The sequence below is a fragment of the Bidens hawaiensis genome, unplaced genomic scaffold (assembly GCF_021521415.1).
Source record: "Bidens hawaiensis isolate Kalapana, Puna unplaced genomic scaffold, B.hawaiensis_p1.1 tig00012229_1, whole genome shotgun sequence".
Lineage (NCBI taxonomy): Eukaryota > Viridiplantae > Streptophyta > Magnoliopsida > Asterales > Asteraceae > Bidens > Bidens hawaiensis.
Genome location: NW_027491988.1, coordinates 521992 through 539017, shown reverse-complemented (window position 1 = coordinate 539017; position 17026 = coordinate 521992). Strand labels below are relative to the sequence as shown.

The 17026-nt window shown below is 37.2% G+C and overlaps 3 protein-coding genes and 1 pseudogene across 3 annotated transcripts; 2 read left to right on the top strand and 2 right to left on the bottom strand.

Annotated features, from left to right (window-relative positions):
• Positions 1-2085: 2085 nt before the first annotated feature.
• LOC143540377 (microtubule-associated protein RP/EB family member 1C-like) lies at positions 2086-3626 on the bottom strand. The gene is made up of 6 exons (XM_077033460.1): positions 3441-3626; positions 3141-3296; positions 2963-3066; positions 2633-2846; positions 2434-2547; positions 2086-2337 (listed from the first exon to the last, which is right to left on the bottom strand). The coding sequence occupies exons 1-6, from the start codon at positions 3546-3548 to the stop codon at positions 2086-2088; spliced, it is 948 nt and encodes a 315-aa protein (XP_076889575.1). The 5' UTR covers positions 3549-3626.
• Positions 3627-5807: 2181 nt separating this feature from the next.
• Positions 5808-7562, top strand: LOC143540376 (uncharacterized). Its single transcript, XM_077033459.1, has 2 exons — positions 5808-5851; positions 7089-7562. Exon 2 carries the CDS (start codon positions 7098-7100, stop codon positions 7482-7484), a length of 387 nt encoding a protein of 128 aa, XP_076889574.1. The 5' UTR covers positions 5808-5851; positions 7089-7097; the 3' UTR covers positions 7485-7562.
• A 2437-nt stretch (positions 7563-9999) lies between these two features.
• Positions 10000-13930, top strand: LOC143540406 (asparagine--tRNA ligase, cytoplasmic 1-like). Its single transcript, XM_077033480.1, has 6 exons — positions 10000-10494; positions 11501-12091; positions 12169-12425; positions 12509-12638; positions 12771-12829; positions 13572-13930. The coding sequence occupies exons 1-6, from the start codon at positions 10015-10017 to the stop codon at positions 13753-13755; spliced, it is 1701 nt and encodes a 566-aa protein (XP_076889595.1). The 5' UTR covers positions 10000-10014; the 3' UTR covers positions 13756-13930.
• LOC143540395 (D-amino-acid oxidase pseudogene) lies at positions 13820-15309 on the bottom strand (annotated as a pseudogene).
• Positions 15310-17026: the final 1717 nt, after the last annotated feature.

The window sequence follows — 17026 nt, the reverse complement described above, 5'->3', positions numbered from 1 at the left end:
TTAGATAATCTATTTTTAAGTCCGAGTTTAAATAATATTTTTGTGTAAGAAACTGCAAAAGCATAAAAGGTGAACTTAGGGCCTTGAGTTGATGAACTTTTACGGTTTATGCAAGAAAAGATGAACTTAAGGCCCATTAGGAGCTGGAGACATCAAATGAGTTTTCGGTGACATTAAAAAACAATACATGAGTTAAAAGCTAGTGTATTGAGTTACAAGTTCGGGTGGAATAATTGGGTCCGGGTAAGGTTGGTATTTCGGTTTGGCAAATTGAATTGCAAATGGTACCGGTAATGGCCCTTGGCTAAAAGAAATATTTAAACTATGATTCTTACTTAGTGGTAGAGCATACAAGTCATCGGGTTCGCCTGAACCCGGTCCATTTTCGGTTTTATATATAACTTATATGAACGATTTAACAAGCGAACTTATTCTTTTTCAGCGAGGGAACCAGTGTCACAAAATCTCCGCCGTTCGCTGGTGAAAAAATAAAAACTTGAATTATACATAGACACGGCGATGTCGTTTTCTTTACCTAGTTTGTCGTTTTTGTGATATTTGAGTACATGCCATTTAATTTTAGAGAACACATGGAGAAGAAATGAGGAGTCTTGTCAATTTCTACACGCTCACAAAAATATATGTCCAGACAAATATTGTTTTTATTATAATAATATAAGTCGTATTTTGTTTATTGGTCATTATTCATCCATATTTATTTTTATTTTTCTTGAACGGCCATTTAAAAATCTCCGATACCTAGCAAGAAACTTGAAACGGAGGAACATACAACACCAAACTTCAAATTTTTTAAAATGTAAAATTACACAAACTCGACCAATTAAGTTCCTCTCGTCGCCCCTATTTTTTTATCCATAAGAATGCACTCCTTTGGATTTCCTCGATCACCATTATAAAAAAAATATTCGAACTAATCAGATGAGTAGCGATTATATGAATGATGCTTGCATTTACTATATTGGACATGAGTTCTTTCTGATAGTCATGATTGAAGATGTTATGATTCGTTTAATACATGAAAACGCGTAGGGAACAATTATAATACGAAAATTTGATATGACTTTATATTTTATTTTAATAGTGGCGATGTACTTTTGTTATGGTAATAATATTGTGTTTTATTTATTTGGCCGAATGACTGGCCCGACCCATCCGGGCGCGAAAACTTTGACGCAGTAAAAAAATCGAACACCGGAACATCCCGCACCCATAGATAAAAATTTATGGCTTCGCCACTGTTCATGCTTAATATTCAAACCTCGCGGCCAGACTCCAAAAAAATTTCCAAGAATTAGAATTTACAAATATAAATCGAAATGCTCATACTTATACTTATTTTGACTCAAATATTCTTCGGATTTTTGGTTATTATCTATTCGTGGAATAAGCGATGATCTGATGGTTCACTGCTTTGTCCGGATTGTGGAGAATCGGACTATCGGAGGAGATAACCGAACATTTGTTTATCAAGTGTGATTAGCGCAATCGTTCCCGGTGCAAAACCCCAAATGTCTTTGCATTTAGTTTTGCATTTGCATAACAAAGTTAGCAAGAAGAAGGCGAAAGCACTCCATGCCGTGTGTTTAGTTATGGTTTGGCGTCCATGGAAGACGAGAAACAACATGGTGTTCAACAGCAAGGCAACCGAGGTGGAGACGGCATGGAGATGCTTGGGGTAGGTTTAACGCTTAAAGGGGCGAAACTGTATGTTTTGTCATAGGGTGATTCGGAGATTCGGTTAGGCTGTGGCCAGAGAAGCTTGCCAGACCCAGTTTGTAGTTTCCTAAAAGTCGTTAAAATAGTTTCACTGTTGGTCGCTCAAAAACAAAAGTTTTGTAACAAATAAAATTCAAAACAACTGAAAATTCATAACACTAAGCAAGTATAATGTGATTTAGACCAACCTCATTACACCAACATTACTACATTAAACACTCCATCGTTCAATAGCTCAATTCGACAACAAAAACGAGTTGTCACTAAACACACAGAGTACAATAAAAGAAACCAAAGAAAAAATAATGGATAGTTTGCTCTAAAAAGACATGAAAAACATAGTAAACATCAGTATGTCATAAGAGGTGACGCACTGCAATGTACATCAGAAGCATTAGACACCCTTTGCTTTGGTGACAATGTGTCACTTGCCGCCACATCAACATCCAAATTCAAAATACTTTTCCTCTTTTGGGTCTTGTATTCTTCCACATCCACATTCAAAGATTTCTCCTGGTTAAGAAGCATGGCTTGAGCTTCTTCCAATATTGATGCATCCTCTTCTGCAGCATACAAGATCCTCTTTATGCCATCAATTATCTGCAAAAAGGAAAATGTATATTCATTCATACACTAATCACATAAAGAAAACTACTTAACAAATATTTGAAAACAATTCGAGGCGAGAAACCATACGGGCAAGTTTGAAATACTGGGAGATTGGCACATGATTTCAATGTCCCTCAGTTTTGCAAAGTAAAAGTCTCTCTCTTTCTCAAGGCTATCCATAGTCAGCTTCAACTCAGTGATCTGCATAGCAATTGAACTCAGTAATTAACTCAAGACTCTTATTCCTTTATAAATAAATTGATCATGGGTTGTGTAGTTTTGGTACCTGTTGATCGTATGCAGTGACGTTTACTGCTGGTGCGGGCTTATTAGCAGTCTTGGCAGGTGGGCCTGTTGAGTGTGCAGGAGGTGCGTCGCCTCTCCGGGCGGTGTGAGGTTTGGTTGTAACCGTGTTGCCCCTAGCGGATTGAGGCGGTGCAGATTTCTTGCTTGCATCTTTCCCACCTTTGCAAGCCTCTCTTCTTTCCATTGCATTGTAACTGTAATATGAAATTTAAGAAGCCAATTAGCAATTTTTCTAAATTCTAATGATAAGTAAGTTATACACCTAACTAAATTTCACAGCATGCATGTTTCGGAATCAGTAAAAACTTACTTATGATAACCTCCACTAACAGAATCACAGTATCTCTTCATCCACTGCATAAACTCAAGATTATCTAAAGGTCTTCCTTTCACTAGTTTGCTAACCTCAATGTGCTTCAGCATAAATTATTTATTTTAGCATCAAATTTCATAAACAAATACATCACATCAGTGAAAACAAGACAAACCTTAGTAATTTTCAGTTTGTTGAACACATCCTGAAGAACCTTATAGTTCTGGATCATATCATACTCCGACTTGGCATCGAAATTGACCTTATGCATAGGCACCATTCCAGGATGTGCAGCATCCATTAGCTGGCAGTGAACCGCTCCCGAACACGCCTGCATCCAATCAAAGTCGCAAAATTAGGTCAATTCAATACACGCTAGGGTTTGAATTTGGGGAAAAACATAAATCTGTCGCTAATAAAATATACTGAAACACATGATAAGGTAATCTAGGGTTTGAATTTGGGGAAAACAAACCTCTTCAACTTTGGAGAGATTGAGTTGGAGAGTGGAGTTGATCCAGGCTAGGATCTCGGATCGGCCGACGAAGTAAGCACCGTCCATCATACCGATGTTAGTCGCCATCTCTGGAGTTGATGTTTTGGGATATTCTAGAGAGAGAGAGTGCTGGCAAACGCTCCTAGAGAGAGAGAGAGAGATAACGGTCTGATGATTTTGAAATGGGAGAGGTGCAGGCGGGATTTATATTGGGGATTTCGAAAGCTGGGATTAATGGGCCTAACGGCTCCAAAGAAAGTGGCCATCAAGCCCAAACTAGACTGATTTATTTTCTCAAAACACCATTAATTAATTATATTTAATTTTTTAAATAAATTAAAAAACATCGTTTTCAAAACAAGTCAATGATAATTGTACAGTCTGGCACATTAATCAGAATGGATTTCATTAGGTTAGATCTTTAGGTGTTAGTTTGCTGGATTAAAGATATTCTAGTAAGAACATGTTAAACATTTGATATATAAGATCTTATTGTATAATATATAAATATATTTTTTTTTTCAAACAACGCATCGTACAATATATAGTTTGTAACACCCTAACATCCATTGGATAACGTCCTCATCCACCAGACTAGTTATGCGATCGACAGTTAAAGCTTTGATGTGCAAACTTATAGCGTCGATGATATAACATGATGACGAAAAAACATCGAATATTACGCGTATATCGGACTACGAGCAGGTATATGAGTGTCTCCTCTAAGAACAAGTACATCCAATTCTCTTCGGCTATCACTTGGCTTAGGCTTTAATTGTTTTCATTCATAAATTTACTTTCACTGGAAGTTAGTCGAACAATAACTCTCGAGTGCTCAACATGTCAAAACTAATGGTGTTCTGTGTTGTAGGACTGAGAACTGCTTACCTCTACCTAAAACTCTTTAAATTTGTAATGCAAATCGAACTTGTTTGTTAGCATCATTCGTTGTTTTTAGAATATGCATGTATAGTATGTTGAAGTACGAATGGAATCAAAATAACTTGACTAATAATAGCAGTAACGTTAAGAACTGCACACACACAAAAATATTAATTTAATCACAATTGGTGTTAGGTTGGAGTGGTAAATAAGAGACTTGATGTTTTACGTGACTTAGCTTCGGTTCTTGCCTCAGTCATTTAGTTTCGGTAGCACCGGGTAATGATGAGAGACTAAGGGAGTAGGTGACGTTCACTAGTTAAATCTTTAAACTGAATGAGTTTTATCTACCGCACTATTGTGCCTTTGGGAGAGCACGGATGTTGGCCTTAGATGAACATTTTTTTCGAATTGAAAGACGAGTGTGTCTTGTTACGGTGAATTTAGGTGCTGCTTGTTTTTGAAAACAAAAACTGTCTGCAATTTGATTTCATCTGATTTCATGTCTGCAACTGAAGATGTGGTTTGAAGGTCTGCAATCTGAAAATATAATACCGTTTGTTTTATAAACTGGATATCGTCTGCATAAGCTGAAAATTAGTTACATATCATATATATCATAGTAGATAAAATTTATTTAACGTATGTAGACTGCTAAAATAATTGGTGGTGGTGTACGAATTGTGAAAGTGGGTGGTGGTGGACGATTGGTGGCAGACGGTTGTGGTAGGCGATGAACGGTGGGTGGTAATGATGGACAGTTGTGGTGGGTGGTGGACGGTGGTGGTAGCGGACGGTGGTGGTGGTGGGAGTTGGTAGTGGCGGACTGTGGGTGGTGGTGATGGATGGTTGTGGGGGGGCGGTGGACGGTGGTGGCGGTAGTGGACGGTGGTGGTGGCCGACAGTGTGTGGTGATGGGTGGTGGACGATGGTGGTGGCGTATGGTGGGTGGTGGGTGGTAGTAGTGGACGACGGTGGGTGGTGGTGGTGGTGGACGGTGATGGTGGTGGTGGATGATGGCGGTTGGTGGTGGACGGTGATGGCAGTGGCGCACGGTGGGTGGTGGTGGTGGACGGTGATGGTAGTGGTGCACGGTGGGTGGTGGTGGTGGTGGTGGACATTTGGGTGTTAATAGGATGTGAATAAATATGAAGAAGTTACTTTTAAGACCATAAAAGCATTTTTCATATATTTTTCTTCTAAAAAAACAAACAGTTTTCAGAAGCTTATGTTTGCACGCCCGCATACGTAAACCCCTTGCAGACGTTTTAAGCAAAAACAAACATAACCTTAGTTATAAAACGAAAAAGAATAAAACCTACAGTATTAAAAAGCAGGCAACCCCGTAACCGAAAAATAAAAAACCCACACGATCCGACGCGAGACAAAACCCTAGCTTAAGCTTCGTCATCACTCTCGCCAGCCATCTTCTCGTAAGCAGATATTCGGCAGTTGCGAATTTAAGCTTAAACCCGGATTCAGAATCGAGACTCGTTTGCCGATTTGTGGTAATCTTCTTCTTATTCATATGATTTTCCTTTTCATTTTAATTAATACTCTCCGCATCTTCTGGTTTGTTAATTAAACTTGAAGACAAGAAATGTTCGCTTTTCCGATATGTTTTTTTATATATGGTTGATGTGTGTTTTTAGCTTCAATTCTTCCATTGCTTGCAAATTTCAATTGGTTTAGTTTGTTGATTTAGATGAAATGTTAATTTTATTCTCAGATATATTGTAGTTTAGTATTTATTTTTACCTGTAGTAGTAATCATAGTTCAAATTGTTTACAAGTTAGCTAAATTGCAGAATCATAGTTTGACATGCACAAAGTTAGGCTATTTTCATTTAAAGTTTTGTAATTATATCAAAGAAATTAGTAAATTGTTAGTTATATTTAAGATTGGGATATGAGTTGCTAAAACTATACACATGGAAATGGGAAGAAATGGGCGTTCAATTAGGTTATTGTTTAATCGGCTATGCCACACATCAAAGCTGAAATCAACCCACAGTTTTTGGTTATACGGTTTTGGTTAATCGAACCATCGGTTAGTTGTTCGGTTCAGTTACAGTTTGATTAGTGTGATTATTTTTTCATCCCTTATACTGATACAGTAATGATCTGTTAGCCCACTTGCCCATCTACTAGTAGGGGTGAGCAAAAAATTGCATTAATCTAACAGTAGCTGAAAGAACAATTAATCGACGCTTCGGTTAAGCCATAATTGATTAACCGAAAATTGTTTTCGCGTTTGACGTGTGACATAACCTACTAACTAATAACCCATTTCTTCACGTCTCCATGTATGTAGTTTTAGTAGCTCGTGTCTCAATATCTCGTATGTTACTAGTTTTTTTGATGTATCGTCGAAACCTTAAAAGAAACTGAATAGCCTAACTTTGTGTGTGTGAACATGTAGTTTTAGTAGCTCGTGTCTCAATATCTCCTATATAACTAAGAAGTAACTAGTTTTTTTGATCTACCGTCGAAACCTTAAAACAAACTCAATAGCTTAACTTTGTGTGTGTGAACATAGTGATATATATATATATATATATATATATCTGCTCTAGATATATGCTTTCGGTAGTTGCATATGATAAATAAGGTTAGCAGAAATATACCAATGGTTTAATCAAATAACCCATGAAGCAATTGAAAAATCGTTACATGATCTTTCTTGCAGGAACTGGTTGTGTTGACCGTTAAGGCGTGTTAACAGTTTCTGTACTTCATTTGCAGGAAGGTGACATGGCAGTGAACGGCATCAAGTCATTGAGAAATCTTCCTGTGACCAGTGGACTAGGAGCTTCTAGAGCATTTTCTAGCGCGGCTAAATCCAAGAAAACCAAAGGTGCGGCTGCTTCAGATGCTCCAAAACAGTCAACTTTAAGCAAAGAAGTCAAATCCACAACGGTTGTCGGGGCAAATATCCTTAAAGATGGAACTGACCCTAAAATACTACCTGATTCTGAATATCCAGAGTGGTTATGGCGCCTTTTGGACAAGAAACCGGCTTTGAGTGAGCTTAGAAGGAAAAATATAGAAACTCTTCCTTATGAAGACCTAAAGCGTTTTGTGAAGCTTGATAATCGGGCAAGAATCAAAGAAAACAACACTACCAGAGCCAAGAACTGACTTGAATTTGGAATCATCAAGAATTTTAGGTATGTAATAGATGATTATTGCTTATCATCATACTATAAACTTTGCACTTTTGTTTAAGTCTGCATCCTTCATCCTCTTTGGTTCCTTCACGCGAATATGCTTTAATAATGACTGAATTTGGACATTTATTTTCTTAGTCGAGTAATTATCATGTTCCTTTGTCATCTTTTCATTGTTATCGATTGGTATTAGTATCACTAGACCGGACCGGTTGAGTAAAAAGGTGTAGAGATTGCGTTAGGCAACAAAAAACAAACATTTAACTCCCGGCTAAAGTACACGCTCTCTTGATCAGATCTTTGGCCAAGAACTCCCAACTGCGCTGCCTAACATCTCACTTAAGAGCTTAATATCTTTTTTGTGCAACTTTCTATATTTGATTGTTTTGTTTTTCAGTAAAGGTACACAATGGTTGTTCTACATTCCATTAGTTTTGTTTTAGCGTCAATTAGGAAAAGAATGAAACATGTTACTATGTGAATGTGACACAAGTGAAGAATAGAATGGCATTTTGGAACGAGAACTGAATTGTTGTGAACCGAATTGGGGCTGCAGAAGATGGAACTATGAGTGAGATATTTGGGAGATTTAGAGAAGAATTCATGCAATCTTGCTTATAGTCAATAGTCAAAACACTCTTTTAAGATCATTTCTAGGCTTGTGTAAGGTAGAACACGGGAGAGTTTTCTATACAAAGCCACTGAACCATAACCCATAATCTGATTTACCAAGCCAAGCCAAACCAAACCAAACCAGATCAATTTATACATTAGTTACCAGTGGCAGTACTGTTCATACCGGCCATCGGTATTAATAGGATACAAGTGTTTTGGGTCAACCCACTCCACCCATTTCAACCAGTAAAAAAAAGTTACGCGTTCTGATTCATTCAAATCCTACCCATTTATTTTGCTAAGTCCTGTGTTTGGTTTTGTTTTTTTGAGAAAAAAGTATCCAAGATACTGAATACCCACCAAAAGGATATGCATTTTGAATTATTTTTTTTAATTCCACTTTTCAAATAAAAATGTTTTAATGAATCCTTTTATCATCAGTTCATCACTAATAATTTTAGAAATCATGGTTGATGGTAAAAATATCAAACATGGTTATGCACTTGTTATCTTAAAAAGCTTAAAAATCCAGTTCGTGGAGCTTTAAAATACCTTCATCAAGGTTCTGATTTGATCCTTCTTCAGCGGATCAAAATAAGGCCCATACAATACCAATACTTGTGAACCCATGATCTACAACTATTTTCCCTAGACAAAAGATTATTTTATGCAAGTGTGGTTGAGCACAAATGTTGCTATGACTTCTTAAAGAAGTAAACTTGGCCTCCCCAAAACACTATTGATACGAAAGAGACCTCCCTGCCAAAAGGTTCGAAGAAGTGTAATGAGTGAAGATCTTCCCAGCCAAGTCGCTGATCGCTATGGTACCTGTGTTTTCTTTCTAATGTTAATTGACCTGCTATTCTCACTTGAAAAGTTGGAACCAATGATGTATTTTTCTATATTTGAAGACTAATAAAACCAAATTTTAAATATCTACAGGGTTATATGTATAATTATTTCTAAAAGAGTTCCAGTTATGCAATTCATTCTAGGTTTTAAATTAGTTAATTGATTCATTCCTAATTGAACGTTTTCAATTAAGTTATTTCCTTCTTATTAAAAAATTCTAATCCTAATACTTATTCTTTCTTAGTTGTCATTCCTTTCTAAATTAATATTATTATTATTATGTTTAAAAGCAAATTAAATATTTCTTAATTGTCAAATTAAAATCAAATAGAGTAAGAGGATTCAGGTCAAATGTATCTTGTTTTTATATTTTTAATCCTTGTTTTCAACAATAATCTTACAAACAAATAATTCCACTGAAAATGTATTTTTATAATTTCATAACCATAGTTTTTTTTAATAGCTTAAGTGCATATAGTTGCTGCAGGACTTTTAGAGCAGGGCCGGCTGGTGGGTTGTGCAATTCGGGCGACTGGCCGGGTACTTAATTTTTAGGGGCATAATTTTTTTTATATAATTTTGTTTATATATATATATTTCGGCTCGGTCATTTAAATTCTCGAGACGACCATGTTCCAGAGGCTTACCACCTGCATCAATCCACCTTACCCAAATTTGAAACCTAGAACAATGGCGTTCTCCTTTGTTAGAATCGAACTGAGACCCCTAAGAGATCCCGCATAATTCTTGCCACACGGGTGATTCGAACTTTGTGCATCCCACTTTAAAATTTAACAACAAACGTGATATTGGTTAAGTAGAGTAATTTCACAAATTACAAAACACAATTGTGTCTAAAATGATAATTACTTATCAATAACACGTTACACGAGGGGCCGTTATATAACACAACAAAATCTTAATGGACTGTGTATGCGTTTCACCCAAACTTCGCACCAACGATACTTTAGGGTTTAGACAAACAAACAAACAAACCCTCAATTCATTCACTCATCTCCTTCTATCCAGCAACAATGGCAGAACCTGCAACTCTACCAATCAACAACCTAACAATCTCCGACACCATCAGCCAAGCCGAGTTCTCACAACGCGTTCTCGTCCGCTCAATTCTCTCCCGTCCGGACGCCGGCGCCGGCTTAGCCGGACAAACCCTAAAAGTCGGCGGCTGGGTGAAGAAAGGGCGGGAACAAGGCAAAGGCTCGTTCGCTTTCCTCGAACTTAACGACGGATCATGTGCGGCGAACCTGCAGCTTATTATTTACGCTGACGTGGCGCCGTTAGGTCAGGTTACGCCTACTGGCACTTGTTTGCACGTGGAAGGCGTGCTGCAGATGCCTCCGGAGGATAAGCAGGGGAAGCAGTCGATTGAGTTGAAGGTGACGAAGGTTTTGGAGGTTGGGAGTGTGGATCCGGCCAAGTATCCGTTGCCGAAGACGCGGTTGACGCTTGAGTTTCTGAGGGATTATGTTCATCTTCGTCCCAGAACCAACACTGTAAGGTTTTAATTGAATAAAATGTTTACATTGTAATAATATAGCGTACAAGTGGTTTTTACTGAAATTAGGTTGTTAGTTTAATGGTAGTTAAGCTTTTGTCGGACAAACGAATAATTCACTAACTGCTAATTTTTTGTTCTTGTTAGTTTATTAAGGAAAAAATGAGCTTGTTTTTCAGTGGTTCTCGAACACAAACGAACAAACGAACGAACGCAAATGGACACAAACGATATTTTATTTGATTTGAGTAATTGAAAATGGCCATTTTCAATGGTTTGTCGGGCTACCAAGTTTGTGTTGGTGGTTATTTTAACATGTATATTCGTATTTTAGTTTTACAATAAATTAATTACACAATACTTGAATATATTTTTGTTTTATGGTTAATAGTTTTGCGATAAGAGTTGGAAAGTCATTAAAAATTATTAAAAATCTTTAATGAACAAACATAAACAGACTTAAACAAACAATTTATTTTACGTTCACGAGCACAATTGAATGAAATGGCCTCTGTTCGTGTTCGTTCATTTAGTTAATTGGACGGAATTTTTTGTTTATGTTTGTTTGATTATTAAATGAACGGACATAACTGAACTTTCTGCTGACCAGTTTGCCAAAAGTTGTGTTCAATTACATAACACTATAACAGTAGTTCCGTTAAACAGTACAAGAAATTTTTATACTCATTCTATTTGTTAATCTTATTGCTTTCAAGTTACAGTTCATATCCAATTTGGCTAGGTTAAAAATTATTACTGTAAATTTGTAATTATATACAGTTAGTTGAGTTTTTTTAGATTAAGTTGATTAATACAAAGCTAATCATCTCCTCTAATATAGACGAGGAGATGTTACAAGGAAAGAGCAAAGGCTAATCAAATCTAACAAGCTCAATTAAATGTATAACTAACTATGTATCACGCATATAGATTGCTGTTAATTCTAGCAGGTTATTATGTTTTTATGGTGCCACTGATCATAATCTATGACGCTACTGTTTCAGATTTCTGCCATTGCCCGAATTCGTAACGCACTGGCTTATGCAACTCACACATTCTTCCAGAAACACGGATTTCTTTACGTGCATACACCTATTATCACCACTAGTGATTGTGAGGGTGCTGGAGAAATGTTTCAGGTGACCACATTAATAAACGATGCAGAAAAAGTAGAAAAGGAGTTGATCCAGAATCCTCCTCCATCTCAAGAAGATGTTGATTTGGCCCGAAGTGTTGTGAAGGAAAAAGGTGAAATTGTTGCAAAATTAAAGTCTGATAAAGCTGGTAAACCTGAAATAACAGCTGCCGTTGCTGAACTTACTAAAGCTAAAGAGAATTTATCAAAGGTTGAAGAACGATTTAAGCTGAAACCTGGTATTCCAAAGAAAGATGGGAAGGTTGACTATGCTCAAGATTTCTTTGCCCGTCAAGCCTTTTTAACTGTCTCGGGCCAACTTCAAGTTGAGACCTTTGCTTGTGCACTTAGCAGTGTTTATACTTTTGGGCCCACGTTCCGAGCTGAGCATTCTCACACATCACGTCATCTTGCTGAATTCTGGATGGTTGAGCCTGAAATAGCTTTTGCTGATATCGAGGTCTGGATAGTTAGTTGTATTGAGGTTTTTGAAACTTGTTTGACCTTGCTTAATACACACTTAAAACACTTATGCAGGATGATATGAAGTGTGCAGAGGCGTATGTTAGGTTTCTTTGCCAATGGCTACTTGATAACTGTCTTGATGATATGGAATTTATGGTTGAGAAATTTGACAAGAAGGCCATTGAGAGGCTAAAAATGGTTGCTTCAACTAACTTTGTACGCCTTTCATACACCGAAGCAGTGGCAATTTTGGAGGAAGCTGTTGCTAAAGGCCACAAGTTTGAGAATAAAGTAGAATGGGGAATTGATTTAGCATCTGAACATGAGAAGTACTGTTTCTATATTTGTTGTACTACCTAATTGTATTCATTTATCTAATCTAACTAATACTTTGCAATTTTATGTTGTGCAGATACTTGACTGAGACTAAATTTGAGTCACCTGTGATTGTGTACAACTATCCTAAAGGAATTAAAGCTTTTTACATGAAAGTCAACGCTGATAAGAAAACAGTGGCTGCTATGGATGTTCTTGTGCCAAAGGTAAAAGTTACTTATCTCAATGCATTCTTGGTTGCTTTATACAACTATATTTGTTTTTGATTAATCATTTAGCAGAACTATTAACATTATGCATATTGTGCATGTTACACTAATATTCTGTTGTATTAATAGGTTGGTGAACTTATTGGAGGAAGCCAGAGAGAAGAGAATTATGAAGTCATCAAAGAAAGGTATGATAATCCAAAACTACCTATCTAATTCTCATAAAACAGTTCGAGCCGAGGTCGTCTAAGCTTAAGAGCGGGTTCGGCTCGAACTGTTTAACTTATGAAAGCTCGAGCTTGGCTCGTTTCGAGCATATTTCTAAAGCTCGAGCTTGGGCGGAGCTCGGCTCAGTTCTTTTTTTTTTCTATTTGTTTATAATTAACTTTACACATGTTAATAATTACACTTTTTATTGCAACACATATATAATTATTTAGTTGTTTTTTTATAGCTTTATATGCAACAATAAATGTTACATAAATATATGTATTTAGCATGTTAAAAATACGTAATAGAAAAGCTCGTCTAGGCTTGCGAACCTATTTGAACTCGATAAGTGAAGCTTTGACTAAGGCTCAGGCTCGTTTTTAAACAATCTTATAGTTAGGCCCTAGCTTGGGCTTGTTTAAGCTTGGCTCGATTCTAGTTTTTAGTGAGCTGATATCGAGTAGCTCATCAGCGGCTTGGCTCATTTACCACCTTACTTAAATTAGTTATTGCATTTTCAACCCATGAACTTACGACTGGGTTAATTGTGGTTCTGGTTTTTTCTGAAACGGGTCCCTATGAAAAGTTTACTTTTAATCCAGTCTTTGAAATTGTTTTATATAAAGATGAAAGTTTATCGGTCAGATCAACACCATCCAGCCTGATTCAGCTGGTACAGAAAACTTGACATGTTTTAACCTGTGTCCAATTTGAATGCAGGATTCTTGAAATGGGTCTGCCACTTGAGCCATATGAGTGGTACCTTGACCTGCGTCGCTATGGGACCGTGAAACACAGTGGGTTCGGTCTAGGGTTCGAGAGGATGATTCTTTTTGCAACCGGGATTGACAATATCAGGGATGTAATCCCTTTTCCAAGGTATCCAGGAAGAGCCGATCTTTAAAGATGTATGGAACCATATAATACACTTATCACATCACACCAGATTATTCCTTTTGTTTTTAATATTTATTAGCATTTTCATTGCTAAACCAGTTTGAATGCACATCTTGTAAGATTTTGTTTCTACTAACTGGTGGTGTTAAAACCTTGTTTTTATTCCCAGATTTGACAAATTAGAACACACAGTGTTTGCATGTAAAGATTAGAACTTATATTTCGGCTGTAACAAATCTAGCAGGACTAAAATGATTAAGATCGATGATGGTAGAATGACCATCTAACACGAGTTCACTCATGGCATCACCGCTGGCTGGACCAAATAGCAGCCATATCCACTAGCCACATAGCATTGGTTCATCCCTGGAACTGAACCCATGATTGGTAATTCATCTTTGGTGCAAGGCATGTAGCATGCTTGTTCTGTTTTTATCCTCACAGTCTTCTTTTAGATGAACTGACACAATACCTGCACCTTTCTTAAGCAGTTGTGTGGAATCGGGGTCGGGGAATACTATCAGGCCCTTCTGGGATCTCGGCTTCTACCGATGAGACACATATGTAAACCTCCCCTGCAATGTTTTTAATCATTATATCGGTTTATGACTGCAAAAGAATAGTTTGGATGCAATCGAGGAAATCCACCGCAGTGGAATCGCCCCCTTGAGATGGATTTCGAACCTGAGTAATTGTTACCTGTAGCACGTGGATAAACCTCTGGATCGGTTGGGCCTGCTCCTCCAGCCGGATAGTAAGTACCAAAGGGTGCATGAGTAGTGATCGCGTCGAAGGTTGCGTGAGTGGTGATCGCGCCCCATCTTTTGGTTCCAGAACTACGCTGTGCACCTTCTTAACATGCATCCTAAATCCAGATGACAACTCCGGCAGCATACTAGTCAATGGCCCAAGAGCTAAAACCACCGCATCACCGCCAGTGATCCATCACCATCCACCTTCACCACTACGCCCCCTTCCTTCACTTTCCCACCCACAACCTCCACTCCATACTAGAGATGGTCAAAAAAACCGGTTGGGGAACCGGTTTGCCGGTTTAAACCGGAAACCGGTTTTTACGAAAACCGGTTTTTTAAAAACCGGTTTGACCGGTTTACAAACCGCCGGTTCGTATTTCGGTTACAAGTTTTAGATCCAAAACCGGTTAACGAACCGGTTAATGGAAAAACCGGTTTTTTTTAAAACCGGTTATTATGAAAAAACCGGTTATTAACCGGTTATTTTAAAAAAAAAACCGGTTAACCGGTTATTAACCGGTTCTAACCGGTTTCTAAACCGGTCCTAACCGGTTAGACCGGTTAGGGTTTTGACATACAAAAACCGGTTATTAACCGGTCCAGTTATTAACCAAAACCGGTTTTTTTCCGGGCCAAAAAAAACCGGTCCGGTTAATAACCGAACCGGTTTTTTTAAAAAAACCGATTTGTGCACCTCTACTCCATACTCTTCCACCTCCTTCGTTAGCAACGCCAGTGTGAACAATTGTGGGTTTGAGCCATAGTTTCCGTCGTACTGGTGATTTCTCCGGTTGTAACTCCACCATCTACCCACGGCAGGAGTATGGAACATGAACATTAAATTTGTGTTCATTTATTTACAGAACGAACATGAAAACATGTTTTTACGTTCATTTATGTTCGTGCCGTTCATTTATGTAAGTTCATCTATGTCTGCTTTTTATATTCGTCTGTATTCATTTGTGTTTGTTTATGTTTGTTGTAGTTTACGTTTGTTCTATATGTTCGTTTTTCTTTGTTCAATAATGTTCGTGTAGATATTAAGCGAACGAAGATAAACGAACACGAACACGTTTATTTTTTTATGTGAACAAACATGAACACAGTTTTTTTGTCCGATTAAGTGTCCGTGTTCTTGTTTGTGTTCGCTTAAAGTTCAATGAACGAACACGAACATGCCCTTGTTCGTGTTCGTTCGGTTCGTTTGCACGCCTAGTGTGTGGTTTGAAATGAATGCGGAGTTATGCCACGTTGGCATAAGGGGTGCGGAACACCTCTATGAAGGGCGTGTGGGGGTGCTAGTTTAGATCGCGGGTGGGGGTGCGCATTGAATTTGATTTATATATATATATATATATATATATATATATATATATATATATATCTGTTTTTAACTATTAGTTAATTTTATAAAGTTATAACCAATCAAAACCTCGTCCCATCAAAGCATTTTACATTTCAGTCGGTCACAACACATGTTCTGGAGTGTGAATTCTATGAAAGATACCACACTATTTCTGCATTTCTTAGGCCTTAGCTGGTTCGGCATGCTTATCAGTTATCACAGTAAGGAAGTTTGGGTTAGCAAAAGAATGCAATGGTGTTTCTAACACACATATGATACAATAGTTAAATAGTCGCTATCTAGGTTTTGGTACTTTAGACGCTTTAACATGTTTGGTATTAGTTACTGAACACGTATGTGTACTAGTGATTTAGAACACTAATTTGCAAGATCTAAGCACGTTAGGACTGTGTGTTATCATGCTTAGTACTGAGTGTCATGGTTTATTGATATGGTGCTTGAAGAAAACTTGAAACTTAGAATTTTATTGATGTTTGAATTGTCTCAAATGTTATAATGATATTATTGTATGTTTGCACCAACTATTGATTGTAGTCTGACATGAAAGTAATGGCTAGGCCCGAAGTCAGGCCCCAATCTGGAATTAGTAATGCCAGCCCATTTCTTAATGATTGGGCTTGGTCTTTACTAGTTTTGTCTAATCCTGATTCAAAAGGATCTTTCATTAATATAGTAACGTTATTTTCTTGTATACTTGTTAAAAGTAAAATATAAGTTAACCTTTATAAATTCCACCACCGAGACCAATGCTAGATTCCTAGTTCAAATCACTACCAGGGCCTTTTGCTTATAAAATATTGTACTTGGGCTTGGTTGTTCTAAGTTCTTCTGAAAGCTAATTCTATTGGGGTTTTATTAAAGATGCACCCCATTAGTCACGATACGAAAATTAGAAATATTAGAATATCAACAATTCAATATATCATAGATTAGTGATCATCAATAAACTTTTTTGGATTGTTATGTCTAACATATTCAATAAACATGTTGTTTTCTGGATGACTTGTTTCATCCATTTAGTTAAACAAGTCATGTTTAAGTTGAACGTTTAATCATTTTAACTAAAAAAGCCGATATTCCCTGTTTACATCATGTTTAACTCATTTATTACAGCCCGTCAAACCTTTACAGCTTGTAACTCATTTGACTCTTTCAGA